The sequence below is a fragment of the Lithobates pipiens genome, unplaced genomic scaffold, assembly GCF_037356315.1.
Source record: "Lithobates pipiens isolate NorthernLeopardFrog02 unplaced genomic scaffold, aLitPip1_a1.2 Scaffold_18, whole genome shotgun sequence".
NCBI classification, from domain to species: Eukaryota; Metazoa; Chordata; class Amphibia; order Anura; family Ranidae; genus Lithobates; species Lithobates pipiens.
In genome coordinates, this window is record NW_027507758.1 from 107,899,664 (window position 1) to 107,920,975 (window position 21,312).

The 21,312-nt window shown below is 41.1% G+C and overlaps 1 protein-coding gene across 5 annotated transcripts in view; it reads right to left on the reverse strand.

Moving 5' to 3' along the window:
- The window catches only part of EHBP1 (EH domain binding protein 1), a 724,273-nt gene that overhangs the window by 446,336 nt on the left and 256,625 nt on the right, over window positions 1-21,312 (reverse strand). For all 5 annotated transcript variants that reach the window (XM_077485988.1, XM_077485986.1, XM_077485985.1 and 2 more), the window contains 2 exons: window positions 10,115-10,234; window positions 470-716 (listed from right to left, as the gene is read on the reverse strand). In XM_077485988.1, the coding sequence (XP_077342114.1) occupies window positions 470-716; window positions 10,115-10,234 (367 nt within the window). The remainder of the gene's footprint in view (window positions 1-469; window positions 717-10,114; window positions 10,235-21,312) is intronic.

The window sequence follows — 21,312 nt, forward strand, 5'->3', positions numbered from 1 at the left end:
CAATTTTTTTGCAATTTCATGTGTGACTTGCATAGACATCTGTGTATGAAGTTGCACAGATATCAGCCAAGTTGCACCTGAAGTCACATTAACCTGCGGCATTGAATTTGAGGCTTAAATATAGATTACAAATGTAATAGTGAGTGCTTTCTGAAAAAAATATATACTGATATAAATATATTCTAGATTTCTCTGGTCTTCTGGTAGCGTGGAAAAGAAGAATCTGTGTTTTGGAACTGGTGTGTTTTTTTTATTGCACCTTGAAGTTTAAGGCAGTTTTCCAACATGTAAAACAAACTATGCAGAATGTGTAGAGTATCTAACTACTTCATTTCATTCATAGATATCAAATGGTCTTTTGTCAGAAACACAACCTGAACTTGCCATGTTGTTTTAAGAGAAAACTGTGCTTACACAGCAAGAGCTTAAACCAATCTGTTCATAGAAAAGGTGTATGGATTCCACTCACTCATCAAGCTCATCCTCTTCCTGTCTGGCTTTGTTAGCGTAGAGGTATTTGGTCATATCCACAGGTCTGGCATTCTTCCTCTTTGCTGGTTGTGGTGGGGATTGTTTGTGAAGTTCAATCGTCAGGTCAGGCCCTGGGTCTGGCTCATCAAATGGGTTGGGATATACTGTGGGTTCAGGGTCTTTGAATGGGTTGTAGTCATCAAACGATGCTTCATCTTTCGAACTGGGTTTTTCAACGGATGGTTCTATGGAGAAAAAAAAAACACATAACTCCTATGCAAGTGAAAAAACAAGGGCTTGAGCTTCTGAGATTAAAATTAACTTTTTTTTATTTTGGGTAGAGTATGGGTGGTTTAAAATCGCTGTAATTTCCTTTTATGCCCAGTACACACGACCGGACTTTACAGCAGACTAGGGTCCGACGGACTTCCGCCAGAATTTCGGCAGAGTTCCGGCAGACTTTCCAAATTAACGGACTTGCCCACACATGGACTAAAATCCTTTCTTTTTGAACGTGATGAGTTACGAGGGGCCTAGAAAGGGAAGTCAATCTTGCCACTTTTATCGGCGAGATTGACACCTTGCTAGCACCGTCGCCTGGTATGGATTTTAAGGGGAACCCCACTACGCCGAAAAAACGGCATGGGGTCCCCCCAAGATCGATACCAGACCCTTATCCGAGCACGCAGCCCGGCCGGTCAGGAAAGGGGGTGGAGACGAGCGAGTGCCCCCTTCCCCCCTCCTGAGCCGTACCAGGCCGCATGCCCTCAACATGGGGGGGTGGGTGCTTTGGGGAAGCTAATCATGGGGTACTTTGTCGCAGTAAGTGGGCTTGGCACCATATAGCAATATGGTGTGACCAAATCCCCATATTTTTTTATGTTTTTTGAAAATGTCTAGGTGTTTTAAAAAGCCTTGCTGAAGGTAAATGTTAATTTTGCATATGTGCGCTATAAAACTTTTATTCTTTGGGGAAGGGGGACGCCCTGCGGGTCCCCAACCACAAAGCACCTTGTCCCCATGTTGATGAGGACAAGGGCCTCTTCCCGACAACCCTGGACCTTGGTTGTCGGGGTCTGCGGGCAGGGGGGGCTTATCGGAATCTGGGAGCCCCCTTTAATAAGGGGGCCCCCATATCCCCGCCCCCACCCTATGTGAATAAGTATGGGGTACATCGTACCCATACCCATTCACCTGGGAGGAAAAATTGTCAAAAAAAAAACCACACTACACAGGTTTTTAGAATAGTTTATTAGGCAGTTCCAGGGGTCTTCTTCAGACTTCTTCGTGCTTTCTGGTTCTTCTCCCGCTCTCCGGCCTCTTCTCCTGCTCTCCAGTTCTTCTGCCGGGCTCTTCTGCTATCTTCTTCCAGCTCTTTTGCTAGCGTTAGCCCGGTCTTCTCCTTCACCTTCTTCCTTCTTCTGTTCTTCCGATGTTGACAAGACACTCTCTCCCTCTGTAATGCTGTGGACACGCTGCGTATCGACTTGTATAGGCATAAGGGACGGGGTCACCGGGTGATGTCACGTGATGAGCCCGCCCCCTTATGACTTCACAGTCCCAGTGTGTACAGGGACTGTGACGTCATAAGGGGTGGGGTCATCGTGTGACATCACCTGGTGATCCCGCCCCTTATGCCTATATAAGTTGATACACAGCGTGTCCACAGCATTACAGTGGGAGACAGCGTTGTGGCAACATCTGAGGAGGAGGAGGAGCAGGAGGAAGAGGAAGAGGAAGGCAACAGTGGAGGAGAAGACTGGGCCAACGCTAGCAAAAGAGCTGGAAGAAGATAGCGGAAGAGCCCGGCAGAAGAACCGGAGAATGGGAGAAGAGGTCAGAGAGCGGGAGAAGAACCGGAAAGCACAGAGAAGTCAGAAGAAGACCCCCGGAGCTGCCTAATAAACTATTCTAAAAAGCTGTGTAGTGTGTTTTTTTATTGACACTTTTTCCCCCAGGTGAATGGGTAGGGGCACGATGTACCCCATACTTATTCACATAGGGTGGGGGGCCGGGATCTGGGGGCCCCCTTATTAAAGGGGGCTGCCGGATTCCGATAAGCCCCTCGCCCGCAGCCCCCGACAACCAATGGCCAGGGTTGTCAGGAAGAGGCCCTTGTCCTCATCAACATGGGGACAAGGTGCTTTGGGGTGGGGGGCTCGCTCTTTCCCACCCCCTTTCCTGACTGGCCGGGCTATGTGCTCGGATAAGGGTCTGGTATCAATTTTGGGGGGACGCCACGCAGTTATTTTGGCGCAGTTTGGTTCCCCTTAAAATCCATACCAGACCAAAGGGCCTTGGAGGGGCGTTCCCTCTCGTGCTCGCTGCAATAGGAAAATTAGTTTTTTCTATTGCAGCCAGCATGAGATGTGTACCCTGACACCGAGAACCAGCGTGATAGGATTGTGCTGGAAACATTCTCGTGGGCAGATGCTGTAGCTGCACATGTGTCGTATTAGGTCAGTCGGACCAGCATACAGACGAACGGGTTTCCTGCTAGGAACCGAGTCCGGCGGAGTCCCAGCAGGAAAATTTAAAACATGTTTTAAAGTCTAAAGTCCGTCAGATTTTTGGCATGCAAAGGCCTGATGGAGCCCACACACAATCAGAATGTCCGACGGATTCGTTCCGTCTGACCTTTGCTGTCAAAAAGTCAGGTCGTGTGTACGCGGAATTAGTGTTCGTTCACACATGCATCAATACCTTGTGTGTTTAAAGGGGTTGTAAACCCTCATGTTTTTTCACCTAAACACATCCTATGCATTAAGGTGAAAAAAATTCTGTCATTGACCGCCCCCCGTTTTTCTCACCGGAGTCCCGTATTCCCCCACCGGAGACACTCTTACCCTCTGCCTGTTGTACTGACTCGTGATTGGATAAATTGATAATAGTGCAGCCATTAGCTCCCGCTGCTGTCAATCATGTCCAATGGCGTGGACGCCAGGGCCGAGTGCGGAATTCTGCGTCTATGGACGCAAATGTTGGACTCGGGAGCGCCCCCCCCCCCCAAGGTAACCCCCCTGGGACAGTGCTTCACCTAGAGGGTTATACGATGTGGGGAGAAGCTACCAGCACCACCGGGGGACCCCAGAAGTCAAGGATCGAGGCCACATTGTGCAAAATGAACTGTAGTTCTACCTTAAGGCTCGTTGATGGGTGTTGCTTCATTCTTTATGATCAACACACGTGTGAACAAGCCCCTTAGAAGGTTATCACAGAAACAAGGGCTCCCATTGAAAGATTTACCCCCTATTCCTATTCTGACAGCAAAACAAAAATTATTGAATTTACCCTTACTTTCATTCCCAGTAACATTAGTGATCAGATCAATTAGAGAGAGTGAATCTCCCAACTGGGGACCCAGACAGCAATAAAAACCCAACAGTTGTTTTGTTCATTATATTTTTACATGATTTACGTGTTTATAAAATGAAAGCCCTACTTTTACATTTTCAGCAGAGATATCAAATCAGTTTTATGCATCACAATGTATAATTTTGTGCATTACAGCGGGCAATTCACACCAGCACACATACCAATGTGATTATTCTCACATGCAGTTTCTGTGTACACAGTTGCAGTTGGCATCATCACATTTAGTGTCAAAGAATCAACAGTCATGATCACGCTCCTCAATGCAGTATGATTGTACCTATTTACAGCAGCTGTTCTCTAGGCTTTGGTCTTTTATAGCAGAATTAAACTCAGCAGAACAACTTTCCCTACATCCAATAGTAAGTTATACATACTTCCTGTAGAAAGGAAGCAAACCCTCCAAAGTCTTCTGCTTCAGGAACATTGCATATTTTCTTTCCGGCGATTTCACTTGCACATGGCCATGGCCAGTTGATGACACATTGCTGGCATCCTGACTGACGAGATCTTGCCATGATGACATCATCATCTATCTCCAGAACAGGTACCAGGTTTCAAAAAGCATGTCTTGTGATAGAAGTGTGGGTACAGAAAATTCTCTGATGGCTTATCTATCATCACTTCCCATTAGAAAATGTCTATGTTACAAAGTGAGTCATACTAGGTGTGTACAATGGCAGAAGATACTGGTGGAGAAACCATTCTAGTATATATATATATATATATATATATATATATATATATATATATATATATATATATATATATATATACACACACACACATATATATATATATATATATATATATATATATATATATATATACATATACATTGTATATACACAAATGTTAAATACACTACAGCAGTGTTTCTCAATTGATGGACACCAATTGCCCTACAGTGCCAACTTACAGGTATTAAAAATAATAATTCTTCCTCTCTCCCTCCAACTATAACTCACAACTGCAAACATTGTACACATATGGGGGGGTGGGGGGGCACCGAAGATGCGAAGATGGATGCATTTTTGGCATGAGGGGGAGAACAGCATACAGAGGCTGCCGTACATGCTAATAATGGGTAAAATCAGGCGCAAGCTGGCAGCAATAAAGCCTTCCATAGTTTCCAAGACCAGACTGAATCGTAACATATCGTAATATTCTGGACACAGCAACTGGACTCTCTGATGTTCTCATATATACACCACAATCCAAAGCAGCGTTATTCTCCCCAGAGTCCGTATGTCTTGACAATAATCGCCTTATGGAAATCCTATATGGTGCCTCCCCGAAACAGTAGGCTAAGATCAGTTCCACTAAAGTCTAATATCAATCGACAATGCCCTCAATAGGCCACTGAAATTGCCTACCAGCATAGAACACTACCACAGAGCCCTAAAACCATGCAGTAGGGACACCGACCCACCAAGAAATGTAATTTGCTGTCTCCTAAGCTTCCAACATAAAGAGGAGATTTCTGAAGAAATCTAGGCACAGAAAGCACCTGATGTTTGATGGCACGGTGCTCCAGATCTATCAGGACTTATCACAGACCACGTTGCAGCACCGGAGGTCTCTGTGACCTAATGTCAGTCCTGAGGGAGCACAATGTTCCCTACTGTTGGTGCTTCCCCTTCTGCTTGTCTGCTACCAGAGCCAGTCATACACACCTTCTCCATACACCAGTAGATCTCCCAGGATTTTGTAACCAGCTAGCTATCCCTCATGTGCCACGACTGGACTGCTACAACTCATAACATTTACCATCGTCATGGGAAGCTCCTCCAGATGAATACCCACGCAGCCAAGCATCTGGCGCCGAGAAGACCCCCCCCCCCCCCCCCAAGTCTTGGACCTGACATCTGAACCTTCTGGTCCTCATGATCCAAAATCCCTCTGAAATCTGCCATACCGATGAAGCCATTTTGGTCATTCTAGCTTTCTTTTTGATTGGAGAGGGACATCTCCTGGACACCAAGTATTAGTTAAAAACTTGCCTGTCATCTATTATGTGTAGCCCTTATATCCTACTTTCAAGAAGATTCTTGCCCTTCCTCCTAGGACTTACTGTGCCACCCAGTTGTTCAGATTACCTTGTTTAATTGCTTTCTAAGACTATGAAGACTTTACTAGTGAGCAGTTCTCATCAGTGTCACCCTACTGAAGCATTTTGGGTTTTCCCCAGAATCATAGATCAGACTCTAATTCAGATCCTAAATAGATAATCAATTCCCTGATTTCATGACGCCCCACAGCTTTGTTTTGTCATGTGCTGATTGTATTTTGTACAGGTGTGTCCGTTCCGCAGGAAATTAAATTGCTCAACTTGACTCCCAACAACTTCTTAAGTAATAATAATTAATGATAATAATTAATGAACACTCAAATGCCTTAACTGACCCTACTTCTTACCTAATCTATTCATCCAACGTTTAACCCTTAATATGGTGTGGGCATGCCCGTTTGCCACTTTTTATTAAACACTTAAATGATCTTACAAGGGCACATCTTACATGCATCCATTACCTTTCGCCCGGTGGTACATAGACACTTAGGGCACCACCTGCAATAAAGCACCAGCTCTCTGCTCACATGTTTAATTACTCGGTTCTCAGTGTTGGAGCCGGCGGGGGACCAATGCTGCATAGGCGATAAGTACGATTCTAAAAACAAAAAATCGAATCCCATACTTCTCTTAACTACAGTGCCTTCTTTCCTTTTTTGACAATGGATGCCCAAACACGCCCACGTCATTCCTTTCCATCCTCATTGTGCTTCTTTCCTGACACAAAATTCACATTAAGGGGTTTCGGACTACCGTTTCTGAGCAAGAGAAAGCTATGTTTTTTTTTTCTAGATTCTGTGGTTGTGGAACAGAACCTTCAATCCTATGTATAGATTTTACCAGATCCCTGCAGCCTAAGTACACAGGTGTACAGGGTTGTTAGATACTCAAACCTGAGGATAGCTCAGAGCTTTCAGTTTGGAGACAGCTGCCAGTTGGGAGACAGAAAATCTCAACTAGGGGTCAGAGGAGCCCCCAGCCAGGAGCCAAGAGACGGGAGATCTCACCTAGGGTTCAGAGGAGCCAAGAGACAGGGTGTCTCATTCAGGGGACAGAGGTGTCCCAGCCAGGTGTCAAGAGACCGTAGGTATCACCCAGGGGTCAGAGGTGCCCCAGCAAGGTGTCAAGAGACAGGAAGTCTCATTCCAGGAGTCAGATGGGCTTCTATCGGGGTGTCAGGAGAAATCCTACTCAGAGGCAAGGATTGTACTGAGCAGCAGGGAGAGCCAAGTGAACCAGAAGAAGAACTAGACAACACAGTCAGATGGACTGGTAAGAAAAGCAGCAGCGCTGCCAACATGGGAGGAAGGTGGCTTGGTATTTTTGTTTGATTGTTCATATTGATGTGGAAGAACCCCTGTGTGGGCAACTGATGTCTATGTAAAAATTCTATTGTATCTAATAAAAACGGGCTGCCATGACCTTAAACACAGTTTGGGCTGGTGCAACACATTGGAACATCTTTTTCCTGACTTCCTCCTTCCCCCTATATCTCCCACACTTCTTCCCCTCTGCCCCCCTTCTCATACCTAACAACCTACGCCTATCCCCCCTAACTTATGGAAAAGGTGTATGGCTCCTGCGCTATTAAGGACAGTGGGTAAATAAATCACGTTTAACAAGTGCTGCACACACCGTATGAGTCAAACAAATCTCATAAATAGTGAACAAAATAAATAAAAGTGGTTTTGCGCTCCCGGCGTGAAAATAATTAGATATTAAATAAATATTAAAAATTCTCAAAATTCATGTGGTAAAGACCTAAAAACCAAATCACTAAATGATCAATCATCAAATATATAAAGAAATCTAAGAAAAATATATATATTGCTAGTGGTGACAACAATAAAGAACGCAGAGATAAAAAGATAAATGTGAATAATGATACTCAATCACATAACGTGAAATAGTAAATAAATTAATTGATTAAACTTAGAAAAATATAAATGAATAAATAAATATCTTGGTGTGTATCCCAATATAAAGTGCAAAAGTAGACATAAATTAATGCATTAAAAGTCCTCCAAAAACTACTAGAAAGACATCATTCATATGTGCCAAACTGGTGTCCAGTGCATATCATCCAGGTGTTCGCCAACCGGTGAGTGTGCTAAACAATTACCTTACATCTGTAAGGTCAAACAGCATAAACACTGACTCCTGGAGTGGAAGGGGAGAGAAGCGAGAGAGGTCCAATATCGCACAGCTCCTCCTATCTTGGCACTTAATATCCGTGGTGGCTTTGAGAGAATGCTCAAAAGACAAAAAAGGAGCTGGCCATGGTGCAGTATTTCATAATAAAAGCTCACATGTGTGGTTTGAACACCGTTTTCATAAGCGGGCGCTACTCGCGTATGCTTGTTGGGACGGGGGGCTGAAGCTGCAGTCAAGTGATTATCAAGAACAGGGCCCTTTTCCTCATTACTGAATGAGGAAAAGGGCCCTGTTCTTGATAATTACTTGACTGCAGGCGCTAAAAGCCAGTGTTAATTTTGAAGTCAAATTTCAATTTAGTTTTAGTCTTAGTCTTTGGACTAAAATGCCATTTTAATTTTAGTCCCATTTTAGGCATCTCAATTGTTTTAGTTTCAGTCGTATTTTAGTCGACTAAAATAGTATTCATTTAGTCAACTAAAATGTTTTAGTCATTTTAGTCGAAGGAAATTAACACGGGCACTACATGACACATGGCATTTCCTCAACTACGAAAGACTTTAGCTACTTTTCAGAAACCCACAACAAATACAAATGCTTGAAGCACATTTCCCTCACGCAAAGGGACCTTCTCAAAATGAAATCAACCACTAATGAGGCCATTAGATTATCAGAGGCTCTGACTGCCCTATTCCTAGCCCTATGCCACAAAGACCTCATCACCAAACTTTGGTGATTAAACCCCTCCCGGTAAACGATCCAGTTTCTAGAGATCCATTAAATATCTAGGAATCCACCTCCCCTCCACTTTAATGGACCTTTTTCATGTCAACTTTTCCCGTATCTCTGCTTCTCTTAGCCTCGACCTGAAGGCCTGGGATAAAACGCAATTCTCCTGTTCGGCCATGCAGCTATATTAAAAATGAACATCCTCCCCAGGTTACAATACCTCTTCAAAACCATCCCCTCCACAATACCCTCCCATTTTTTTTTTTTTACATTAAAGTTCGACTGTATCACACCTAAATTCCCAAATATTTGTTTATCTTCCATTCTGCAGACTCTGAGGAAAGTGATTTCACCACTTTGTGATGGCCATTGCAAGTGGCATGAACTGGAAAACTGAGTGGGTATATCATGAATTTGAGCCTCCGAGTGTTTTAAGAGGCCAGATCACAAATCATATTGCTAGAACCCCACAAATGAAAAATAACAGCTTTAAAGTTAAGTTGGCTCTGGGGTCCCATAAATCTGGTTGTCCACAACAACATTAGAGGTTCTCTGTTTTACATTTTTAACTATTAGAATATCTTTTATGATCAATAACTCTTACCAAAATATTTTTGCAGCCACTAATTAAACATGAGAAATGGTTAGGAATTTATTTTCCCACTGCAGTTATACAAAACTAATCCAACTCACTTACATTTTTGAAATATCTTGCTTAAACAACCTACTTGAGAATACTGCACAGCATTTCAATAGTACTTAGTGCAGGCTATTTCAAAAAGCATAATTTCCATTTGAGAAACTTTACTGCAGTGTTTTTAATTACGGACGACCAAATTTTGCCTGGAATTCAGAACACTGGCTAATGACCTGACAATCTATTGTAGAATTTTCTGCAACAACCTATAAAACACATACACCTTTCCGACTGACTGGTGTGCTCGACTCCAATTACCTCTTATTCAGATTTTGCCCGAGAGTCACATTTTTTTTCTCCATCATGACGGTTTTAACCATTTGTTGTTCAATGTAGCAATGTAAATTGTTGTGTGTATTGCCTGTTGATAACACTATTGCTAGCACTACAACTCGTATGCCTATTAGAAGCCATTTTTTTGCACTTATTCATAAAACTGTCTCAAAGCAAACAGTTGCCTTTGTTCACATAAACAGATCCTTTAAATTTTTTTACAGCAAATTAAAAACAAAATAAAGAATCTGATTAGCTGCTATGGGCAATAGTCATCTTTCAGACACTGTAGAAAAAACCCAATTTTTTTTAAAGTTGAATTAGCATCCTTTGTAACCACTAGTTACCTTCAGCATCTGGATCTCCAAATGGATTCAGGTCTGTAATATCAGAACTTTCAAAAGGATTTGTGCCAGTGTTCAAGTCTCGCTCCTCTTCATCCAAAAAATTCAACTTGTTTATAAGTTCTACAACAGATAAAGAAGACTTTAGATGGCAAAAAAGGAATGTTTCCAGGTGTATTCAAAAAGGCAGTGCAAAGAGCAAGTGCATAGATAAAAGTGCAGAAACACAAAACACATATATGAAAATCTATGTACTCAACACACGGAGTAGACTAAATTCTAAAAAGCTGCCATTGGTCACTGCAAACTGGACATCGCAATTGCTCTTTATACTACTTTACTGAATAAGGCAGACATTCTGATGGAGAAAAGTTACTTCTAGAATAACGTGTGAACTATGCTGAACACAGCACAAAAAAAAAAAAATTAAATGCTTAGGAATATAAGGTCATGCGAGCAACAAGCTGAAATAATGAAAACAAATGCACTGCCAGCGACTGAAATTAATACCTGTATTTTGTAGCAAACCAACATTTTGGGTGGAATTATAAACTATGTTAACACGTTAATAGGCAAAGGCCATACACAAGATCTGATTCAATCAAGTTTTGGACACCTAAAGATGGTTTGCTTTGCACACATACAACTGATAAACAAGAGGCATTACCAGTGTTAACAACTGTACATAGGCAGAGGTTGAAGTTGCAAAGACACCAGTGAAAAATTAGCTACATCACAAGCACAAAACGATCACGACAAAAAATGATGCTCAGGAAAATCAATTAGTATTAGAAAAGCATTTGCTGGTATTGTTACTTTATTTAAGATATTATAGATCTAGCTAGTTTAGCCGAATCTTCTTCAGGGTCAACAAAAAATGTTTCACCTATGATCAGTTTTATATAACATCAGTCCACAGCAGACTGACAAAGAAAGAAAAGTAGTCCTTGAAATAAAAAAAAAATATATATTTTATCACATACTTAGCGTAATTTTTCTTTCATGATTAACCCAATGGCAGCATATGTTCGAGTTGCTCCGACCTCGTTCCTACCCTTTAGGACCCCACTCCCATAAATTTTGAGCCAGAGATTAGCCATGCTGCCATGGAGTTCATCGGGAAAGCAAACATTATATAGTAAGTATTTGATAGGAAATATCCAGTTTTCCTGACTAACTCCATAGCAGCATACATTCAGGAACTAACTAGCCAAACAAAAAAACAAGGTTTCAATCATAGCACTTAGTCACCAGAAACTGTACAGCTAAACCACACCACAGAGAGCTTTAACAGGCTTAGTGAATGACCATGTCATCAACCCAAAATTATTTGTGCCTCCCTGTTGCAGAAAGCCCACAAAGGTGCCACATTCATGGTCAAGTGTGTTGTCACTGCTTCCGTAGGCACCAAGCTTTAAGACCTGTAAGCCAGTTGGCTAGCCAGCACAACTCATCCAGTGAGAATTTAGGATGATATCTCCTCTGGTTCTCCTAAGGAGAGTTTTAAAGAGATTACCTAAATCTATAAACAAAGCTTCAGCTTGTGAGCAAGCTTGGAGTATCCCAATATCCAGAGCATGGAACCATTTTTTCTTAGTGGTGCTGCATGTGAGAAGAATACTGTTCTCAAAGGAATCTGAAATAACATCAGATTGCATCCTAGTATGGGTATATCCACTACCCGGACAAGACAGAATGGCAAAAAACAAAAAAGGTCCCTCATAGCCTATGGCTCAAATCCTGGCAAGCTTCCTGGCTGAGCAAAAAACCCTTAGAAAGGCTGCCTTTATGATTCAGATTTTTTTTGAGGATATAGCCATTATTGTTTTAATGGCTCGGTCTTTATACCAACTGGACTGAAAATGTTCCCACTTGGAGCTGCAGGCCACCATAGGATCCCTCGTAGCCTATGATCCCGATTTTGGCAAACTCCCTGACTGATGTGACAGCCCTCAGAGAGGCTATCCTCATGGCTCAGTCTTTACTCAAGCTGGACAGGAAATCTCATCTGGAGAAGGTAAGGAATTCCACAGCAAGTAGTAAAACCCACCTAGAGATTCTTGAGCTCTCCCTCACGTCTCAGATGTAGCACTCCCATTAAGGTATTGGATGAGTAAGGGATAGTTCAAGCATGAGACACTGGATATGCCAGAGAATGCAAGGATCTGCCCTCAAGAGAGCTTAAGAGAAATAGAAGTCCAGAATGTATTTGACCTGAGGACTAAAGCAAACAAAAAAAAAATGTTAAAAAAAAAACCCTGTAAGGCAAAGGCATAATGAACTAGTATGCACTGCATACTAGCTCATTATGAAATACTTACCTTAGAACGAGGTCCCCATATCGCAGGCTGGTCCACGCCGAGGGAGGTGACATTGTGCCCTTCGTGTTTTCTGGGTTCGCGGCTCCGGCACTGTGAGTGGCCGGAGTCGTGATGGCATCATTCCCATGCATGCGTGCGGGAGTCTTCTTCCCAGCAAGGTCACTTCAGATGGGCATTCACAGCGCATGCACCACTGACATCAGCATGCAAAGAATACAGTACAGGGTACAGGTTTAGGAGATATTGATTTTACCTACAGGTAAGCCTTATTATAGGCTTACCTGTAGGTACAAATAAAAAACAAATGGGTATACAACCACTTTAATCAAATCCTGTTGTAGAATTTATAGAGATCAGCTTACAGAAAAACAGCCAAAGCTAATTAGTCTTTTCCTCTCAGAAGGAAAAAGTGGAAAAAAGGCTCCTTGGGAAAAGAACTTCCAGCTTTCAATAGTAAGGAGATGCAAGCCGATCAAACCCTCAAATACTGCCCAAATATATAATCCACATAAAAGGAACCTGGATATAGGAATCACTTGTTGCCCAAATGAATGACAAGAAGTTTTGAATGTACCCGCTGAAATGTTAGAGAGATTTCTCTCTACCCAGGTCACAACCATCTCTAACTCTCTCAGCATATTGACCATGCAAGTTCCGACCTGCCCCTTGATGTAGTACAACACTGTCATGTTGTTCACCCTTATTGAGACTACTGTCAGGTGACAAAAGGCATAGGGAGCATATAACGGCTGGCCAGAAATCTGGAATGTTCTGATACAACTTCCTAAACAGGGGCGTTCCACGGGTCATAGTTCTGCAAGCACAGAAGAATTAATACTACGCCAGCACCCATGGTTTCTTCTGATGTTTATGAGATATGAATAGCCCAATTTTGGAGAAAAACCCTTCTGGACAGACAGCCTCCTGCAGTGAGCCCACTTTAATATAGGGATGAGAGAGACCATGGTCCTAAACTTTATGAGGCATTGAGATGCAGACAGGGGAAGAGAGGAAGGCCAGGATAACCCAGCGCCCTATCACCAGTATGCGTTAGTGGCAAACAATAATGTATTCTGAAGTGTGATTAATTAAAACTTGTCTAAGGGTTAGATGAGAAAACCCACTAAAAGTGCACCTCAAAGTCTCGTCTTCCCAGTATCAACACTATATATTATAAAAAGGGAAGGAGTTGCCAGTATAATCTAATTTAATACAAAAACTCCAAAAATAAATAAAAGCCTGGCTGAGGCCCAACGTTCCAATTGTGTAAGCAAAAACTACAAATAAGCAGGACTTTCAAGTAACAGCTCAGCTCATGCCAACCGTATATTATACAATTATATCTTTTTAATATTGCAATGGGAGGTTGGACAAATCATGGCAGTTCCATCCCATCATCATGTATTATATATCGCTAAGAGCCCTCTTTTTAAGTCGCCGAGTGTCGTAGATGGACTGCCCACCACCTCTGTTAACAAGTCCAAGGGAAATTCCCAAAACAAGCTATGTGCTAGAAGACTCTGGTAATACAAGAAACTTGCTTTTCAACTGCCCATGCATATATTATATATACGGTATATATATATTTATTTATTATGATCAAAATCCATGAAGCAGTGCAAGCTCAATGTAAGTAAAGATGTAATCACTATAACTGGTGTCCCTTTGACATTATGTCAAGTTAAAGTATTAGCTCATACATCTTCTCTCTGTACATCTGTGGATGGACTTTGGTAGACTGATAAGAAGCAGCATGGTACCCCTGCTTCACATGTATGTTTTGTGTGATTTTTTGGTACTGTTGGGATTATACAATAATAAAACAATAAGATTGTATAATATGGGGTTGGTATGTGCTGAGCTTTTCATTATGTATTTGGGTAATTGGGAAGTTGAGCTTCAGCCAGGCTTTTATTTTTTTCTGAGTTTTTGCATTGATGGGTCAGTTGACTTTTTTTTTTTAAACACTAGCCAGCCAACCTCCTGCAGGGTTCTGAGAATTCTCTCTGCATTCTTAAAAAAGATCTATGCCTTGAGAAAGTGTAGCCTGAAAATCAAACCAGCAGACATGTAATCTGCATAATCTCTTCAGCCATGTAGAAATAGAGGTACGGGACAGCTCTGGAAAGTACAACCTGCTGCATATAGATCATGCTCATCCTCAGCTTCCTCTAAGGAATTGACGGAATCTGGAGAAAAAAAAAAAAAACTGGACATTGCCAGAGATCCTTCGACAGGAAGAATGGACACAAATTCCTTTAGAATATCTTGGCTACATTATGTTTCTATATTGTTTTATTTAGTTCAAAATTTTATGTTGCATCCACCCCAATAGGAAATTTTTGATCACAAAATTTAATTTGGAGATTTTAGGTGTATTATGAGGACATTTTTGTTTGCAGACACCCTATGACCTCTAGAACACCTCGGAAAGTTATTTCTGGACTGGTTCGATGGAACAACTTGTTCAAAATCTGCATAGTTTTATTGTTCATGTCTCCTTTTCATTGTTATAGGTTTTTAGTTTTGCTTTGGTTTGTCTACCATATACTATAACCATTTAACCGTTGACCTGAAAAGTTGGATTACATGCTAATAAATCTAAAAGAATGTCTTGGCTCCCTTGCGTTGGTCTTTGTCCTCTTCCTCCCTGGCTGCTTGAACAACATACAGGTTTCTGCCTGCCAAGGCACAAGCAGCATGGGCCCAGTTTAGGGTGTGTATAATGCATACAGATCTGGAGGCTAGACATTATAAAATTTCCCTTTAAATGTACCAAAACCATATGATATGAAGCTATGAAGTCAATCTAAACACTTTGTATGCAATTTGGCAGGCCTGTGCACTACACATTTGAAGGAAATCTAAATAAAATTGAACAAAAAAATTGTACTTATTAGGCCCCTTTCACACGGGGCGGATCAGTGCTGATCCGTCCCATGGATGTACGCTTGCTCAGCGGGGATCGCCGAGCGATCTCCGCTGAGCAGGAAGATGACAGGTCCGTCTCTGCACACTGCGCAGGGATGGACCTGTCACAGCGCGGCTCTCCCCTATGGGAGATCGGATGACGACGGACCGCAGTGTCCGTCGTCACCCGATCCGATGACGGATGGAAAAATAGCTTTTTCCTCCGTCACACTTTTTCAGATCGGAGCGGGTCGGATGTCAGCGGACATGACCCCTATGGAGCATCCATTCAGGTCCACCTGAAAAACTGACAGGTGGGCCTGAACGGATCGTTCGTGTGAAAGGGGCCTTAGCTTCCTAAAAAAAATAAAAAAATAAAAACGTACTTAAAAAATGCCCCATTAACTTCTGGGTGCTGGCTGACTATAAGGATGAATAGGATTCAAAACAGTAAGCACATGTTTGGCAGAATACTGGCAGTTAGAAATACAAAAAGTTAAAGGAGAGTGCAGTTTTAGGAAGTCCACAGAAGGACTGACAACACATGTAAAAGTACCAGTAAGGAAGACGCTGCCCCCCTCCAGCTACTAACCTGCATACAGCAAGCACAGCAAAGAGGAGATTAGACTGCCGGCTGCACAACAACCTGTCACAGTAAACAAATCCCTATCAAACAGGGATACTGCGCAACTCTAAAGGAGAATGCCACATTGCTAAGAAAATATATTCTAACATGTACAACTGCTACTCAAGCCATGTAGTAATTTAAAAATAACCTCCCAATTCAAACTGTAGTTGAAGTTTCCTAAGCTGTCCCTTCCATACAGAAAGCAGGACATGATGAAACCATTATCTGTTCAGGACAGAAAAAGAAAAGGTAGCAAACTTTGATAAAGTGCTGCAATGCACATAGATTACCCAGAGAGGGTAGTCCACTCCAGGTTATTGCTTTTTTTTTTTTAAACAAAAGTGGTGTTACCCCTTAAGGGCACACACGGTGTCTGGTAAAGTGCATTGGGCTGACTTCAAGCCACTCCTAATTAAACATCTTGGACCTCTTCCACAGGGCGATCAATGCACATGATGTGCGCGCACTTACCACCTGGGTTTGGAACGCTCTCAAATATGATCCTCATCGCATGTATGCCATGAATACCACCCTGCTGTTTACAAGGGAACCCAGACTTTTCATGGCACCATCCTACTGATAGCTGGGAGTACAGCGTCACACGTTACCACCAATGACAGGGAACATTAATACCCATTCTCTGTGTGCTATGAACACCACACTGCTGATAGCTGGGAGTCTGGTATCATTCTGTAACTATCCTGCTTATAGCTGGGAACAATTTGTGTCCACTCACGACCCTGCCAGAGATCCAGGAGCTGAATATCATCAGTAAACCAAGCCAACAAAGGTAAGAAAACTCCATCTTGACAGGCTCTATAAGCAGGACAAAAAAGAAACACGGTCTTTGGCTCAAGATTTATGAAAGGGGGGTCCTATGGGGCGAGAGTGAGGGGGAGGGGGTACCCGAATGCGTGTTGCCAGTCAAGAAGAAAAAAAAAGTACTATCCTGTGTATTATGTGTTAATCTGCAAGAAAAATCCAGGATGTTTTGTTGTTTTTGCACTATGCTAATATGCATAAAAGCATGCAACTAAAGAGTTTCTTCATCAGTTATTTAAATGTTTATATATTTATAAGCTAATCTACATATACACTTTTTTTTTTTTTTAAACAATTTTTCTTTTTAAACAACCATACCGGCCTGACATATGTATCAAAATGTACATGAGGTCCCTGTAATCAGATAGTAGTAGAAAATAATGTATTGATAACATTTTGAATAGTGTTATAAAAATATATTATGCATTAAAACAAGCTAAAAGACATGTTCACACTTATCTCCAATTTTCTGCTTAATATAGGATATATTCAAGGTATTTATAACAAATTACAAAATGAAGACCTCATATGTGCTCAAAACATGGTGCGAAAAGTATTTTGGTACACAAAATGGTTCAAATGCAAAAACCAACGCATTCCAAAACAAGCATCTAATATGATATTATTATCCTTGGTTAAATATGCACAGTATATATTTAAACCGGATTCTGAGTGACCAAAGCAAGTGAACCGTTCTAAAGAACTTCTTGAAACTCCCTGGAAAACCCAAGTGCATATAAAGTGCATGTGATGCATCAGGCATTTACAGTTAGGAATAAACAGCACGTTTAGCACCAAACCATGTTTTTAAATCTAAAATGCATTGTATTTACGGTGTCAGACACTAAAGCTGACCATACATTAGCAGAATTTTGTTTTCAAATATTCATTTTCGAAACATCTGTTTGATTTCCTAATGGTTAGTGGGGTCAAATTGAAGATCTTTTTTAATCATAGTGACGAAAAAAATCAAAAGAGCAGGGTGGAAAATGCTGTGGTTTTGTTTGGGTCATTGTAATGCATGTGTTCTAGGAACAAAGAAAACCTTTTTAATATGTCTGGACGTCAACTTATGTAGCAAGTCTGAGTGAAATGTTAAGGGCTTTTGAAAATATATGCCTAATACTGTTAAAGTGGAATTACACTGCATCATAGCACCACAAACATTAATTAATGCATCAATGTCTCCATATTTTATTTTGCTGAGAAATCACTTTGAAAAACACCCCCTGGCATGTCTGGCTGTGGCTATCTTGAATAAGTGCAGCTGATTATGTAGCAGTTACTTCCTATAATTCATCTGCCCTTGGCTTGGATTTGTAGGCATGAGGGTGTGAGGCATGAGGAACCAGAAAGCAACTGAAGAAATGTAAAAAATAAAAATAAAAGTTTAAAACAAGTAAACATGATATACATACTTTCCTATCTATTAACGAAAGCTAGCTGCATAAGGATTAAATATTGTCAATGTTGATTGAGTGAGTGGAGTTTCACTTTAAGTTCAAATGCTCTGAGGAATGAATTTTCAGAATTTCCATATGGATTCAATTCTATTGATGTATGACCAGCTTAATTCGGAATTCCAGGCATAGATGTTTTCCGATAGTTACATTGGCCCAGCTTGGACCAATATAAGTATATGTCACACTTGTGGGACTGCTAGGGAAGCAGAGAATCACTGTAGACATCACCACTACCACAGTGATTGCTGTTGTCTTCCTGGTCTGATTAGATGAGGTAGAAGTTGTACATCACTGCCTGTCTCTTGATTTTTCCAATCACAAAACGCCTTACATTCATTAAGAAAACAAAACAAAACAGTGTACTGTGAATGGCACCCATGTCGAAGACAGTCCTTCTCCACTTCCACAGAAATCCTACAGGTATGGCATATGCATACTTACATTTGTCAAAGCTGGACCAATGTAATTATGCATTAAAATTCAGCCCAAGACAAAGTGGCTCTTGAAAGCGGTCTTCCCCCTGATGTCTGTGTACTCACCTTTTCAACACTTCCCCATCACTGTATTTCACCATCTGAGTCCCGAGTCTAGTGTAAGCTCTTTTCAGGAGACTATAGGGTAGATTTACTAAAGGCAAACAGACTGTGCGCTTTGCAAGTACAGTTACATTCGTTGTCCGCAGAGCTTAGTAAATGGGTTAAAGCTCTGCTGATTTCCATCGGTCAATCATGTGCAAGCAAAAATGCTTCATTTTCCACCTGACTAGGTATTCTTTACAAAGTGACTTTACCAGATTATATATACTGAGAAAAATGAGTGCAACTGTAATTGCAAAGTGCACAGTCTGTTTGCCTTTAGTAAATCTACCCTATAGTCTCCTGAAAAGAGCTTACACTAGACTCGGGACTCAGATGGTGAAATACAGTGATGGGGAAGTGTTGAAAAGGTGAGTACACAGACATCAGGGGGAAGACCGCTTTCAAGAGCCACTTTGTCTTGGGCTGAATTTTAATGCATAATTACATTGGTCCAGCTTTGACAAATGTAAGTATGCATATGCCATACCTGTAGGATTTCTGTGGAAGTGGAGAAGGACTGTTTCCGACTTTACTGAAATGCTTATCTGCAATTTTGAGGCCTAAACTGAACATGGACCAGAGAAGAGTTGTCTGAAGAGATCAGAAAGAAAATAATAGACCAGCATGTTGCACATTTGCAACACGTTGCAAATAAAAATGAGGATATTGTTAATGGTAGTCAAAGAAACAAAAATAACTTCCAAACAGACAGAAGCTGAAATCAAAGGTTAAGGTACATAAGTGTGTGACCACACCAGTAAGTGGGCTCAAAGGAAGAAGACCCAAGAGGGCTCCACTGTTGAAAAAACATAAAAAAACTATTGGAATTCACAAAAATACACATTGGCAACCCTTATTGCTTCTGTGAAAATCCCTTTGAACAGATAAGGCAAAACTGTAGATTTTTGGCAAGTCACATCAGTTATAAAAGATTTCAAATAACCAAACTTACTGTGAAACATGGAGGATGTTCAGTTATATTTTAGGGCTGCTTTACTGCACCTAGCATGAGATGTTCAGTGAACAATGAAATCTCAAAGTTATGCAGGAATTATAGAGCAACCAGAGTCAGAAAACTCAAAGTGGCAGGTCATGGGCCCTCCAACAGAAAAACACACAGCTAAAGGCACTCAAGAATGGCTAAGAATAAAACATTGTACTTTTCTGAAATGGCCTTCTATGAGCCCTGATCTGAATTCTATCTAACATCTAAGGAAAGAGCTCGAAATATGCATTCTGGAGAAGGCACCCTTCAAATCCGAGAAAGCTAGAGCAGTTTGCGCAAGAAGAATAGGGTAAACTACCTGTTGGCAGGCGCTGAAGTCTTGCTATGGAGCAACAGAATCACTTGTTGCAGCAATTGCCTCTAAAGGACAAGCGTACCATCGTTTTTGTCCACTCTATGTGCACCTGTTTTATTATTTACAATATGCTGTTGGTTCAAAAGCCAAATGCAAAATCCGATTTATTTTTTGTTAAATATGGAATGCACAAATCCTCGTGTGATCTTCGTCAGCTAATAAATAAAATATTTGAACAAGAAATATAGAATACACAATGATGGATGTCAATTACTTTTCAACTCAGTTTGAAGTTATTTGAAAGAAAATTGTGGGTCTTTTTTTCTTTTTTTTTTTTTTTTCATGGAAGGGTACCAACAAATTTGTCCACATTTGCATATACAGAGTACAGGCAGCCCTGTATATTCGGGATCAGTTTTTATGACATGTAATCAGTTTTTATTCAGTGGCAATAAGGTCTCTCTGTCATGTGCTTTACTGAGAAAAGTGAATTATTCTTACGGATAATTGCTTTGCCATATTATCTCTATGAGAGGACACCTGAAAGAGAAAGTCCACTCACCTAGAGAGGAAGAGACAGGGATAGTTTAAGCCTCCCACAGCCAGCTTCCTCTTATTCCCTAGTGTTTTTTTTCCAAGACCTAGTTTGAACACCAAGGATAATCGTACAAATTTAAGTGCACCTGCGCAAATTAGTAAGTTATAGCCGGTTTACGCCACATGCAGGCCAATGTGTTTTTTCTGCATCAAAAGCACATTGACAGTAGGTTACATGGATATAAATGGCATAGTTTGTACCATTTCAGTGCGTTCCAGTACAGTCAACAAAAGAAGAACAGGCTGCATTTTTTCTGCTGTGCCTGTAGGAGAAGCCCGTCCGCAGTACAATGCAGGTAAGCGATCCTAAAGAAGATAACATACAGTTTTAAATTGTTTTCTAGGAGGCTTTTGCTTTTACAAAAAAATTAAATGTAATATGGCTATAGAAAACAGACATATATACTGTATATTTCAAAAAAGACAAAACAAGATGACATTGTTGTACAGGATTTATTGAGCTAATGACACGTCCCCAAAATTTAAAAAGTCATAATATCTTTAACAAATATAAAAATACAAAAAGAATATCATGTATTGCATGTTTTAATAACTTAGAACACTGAGAATATGCAGGTAAA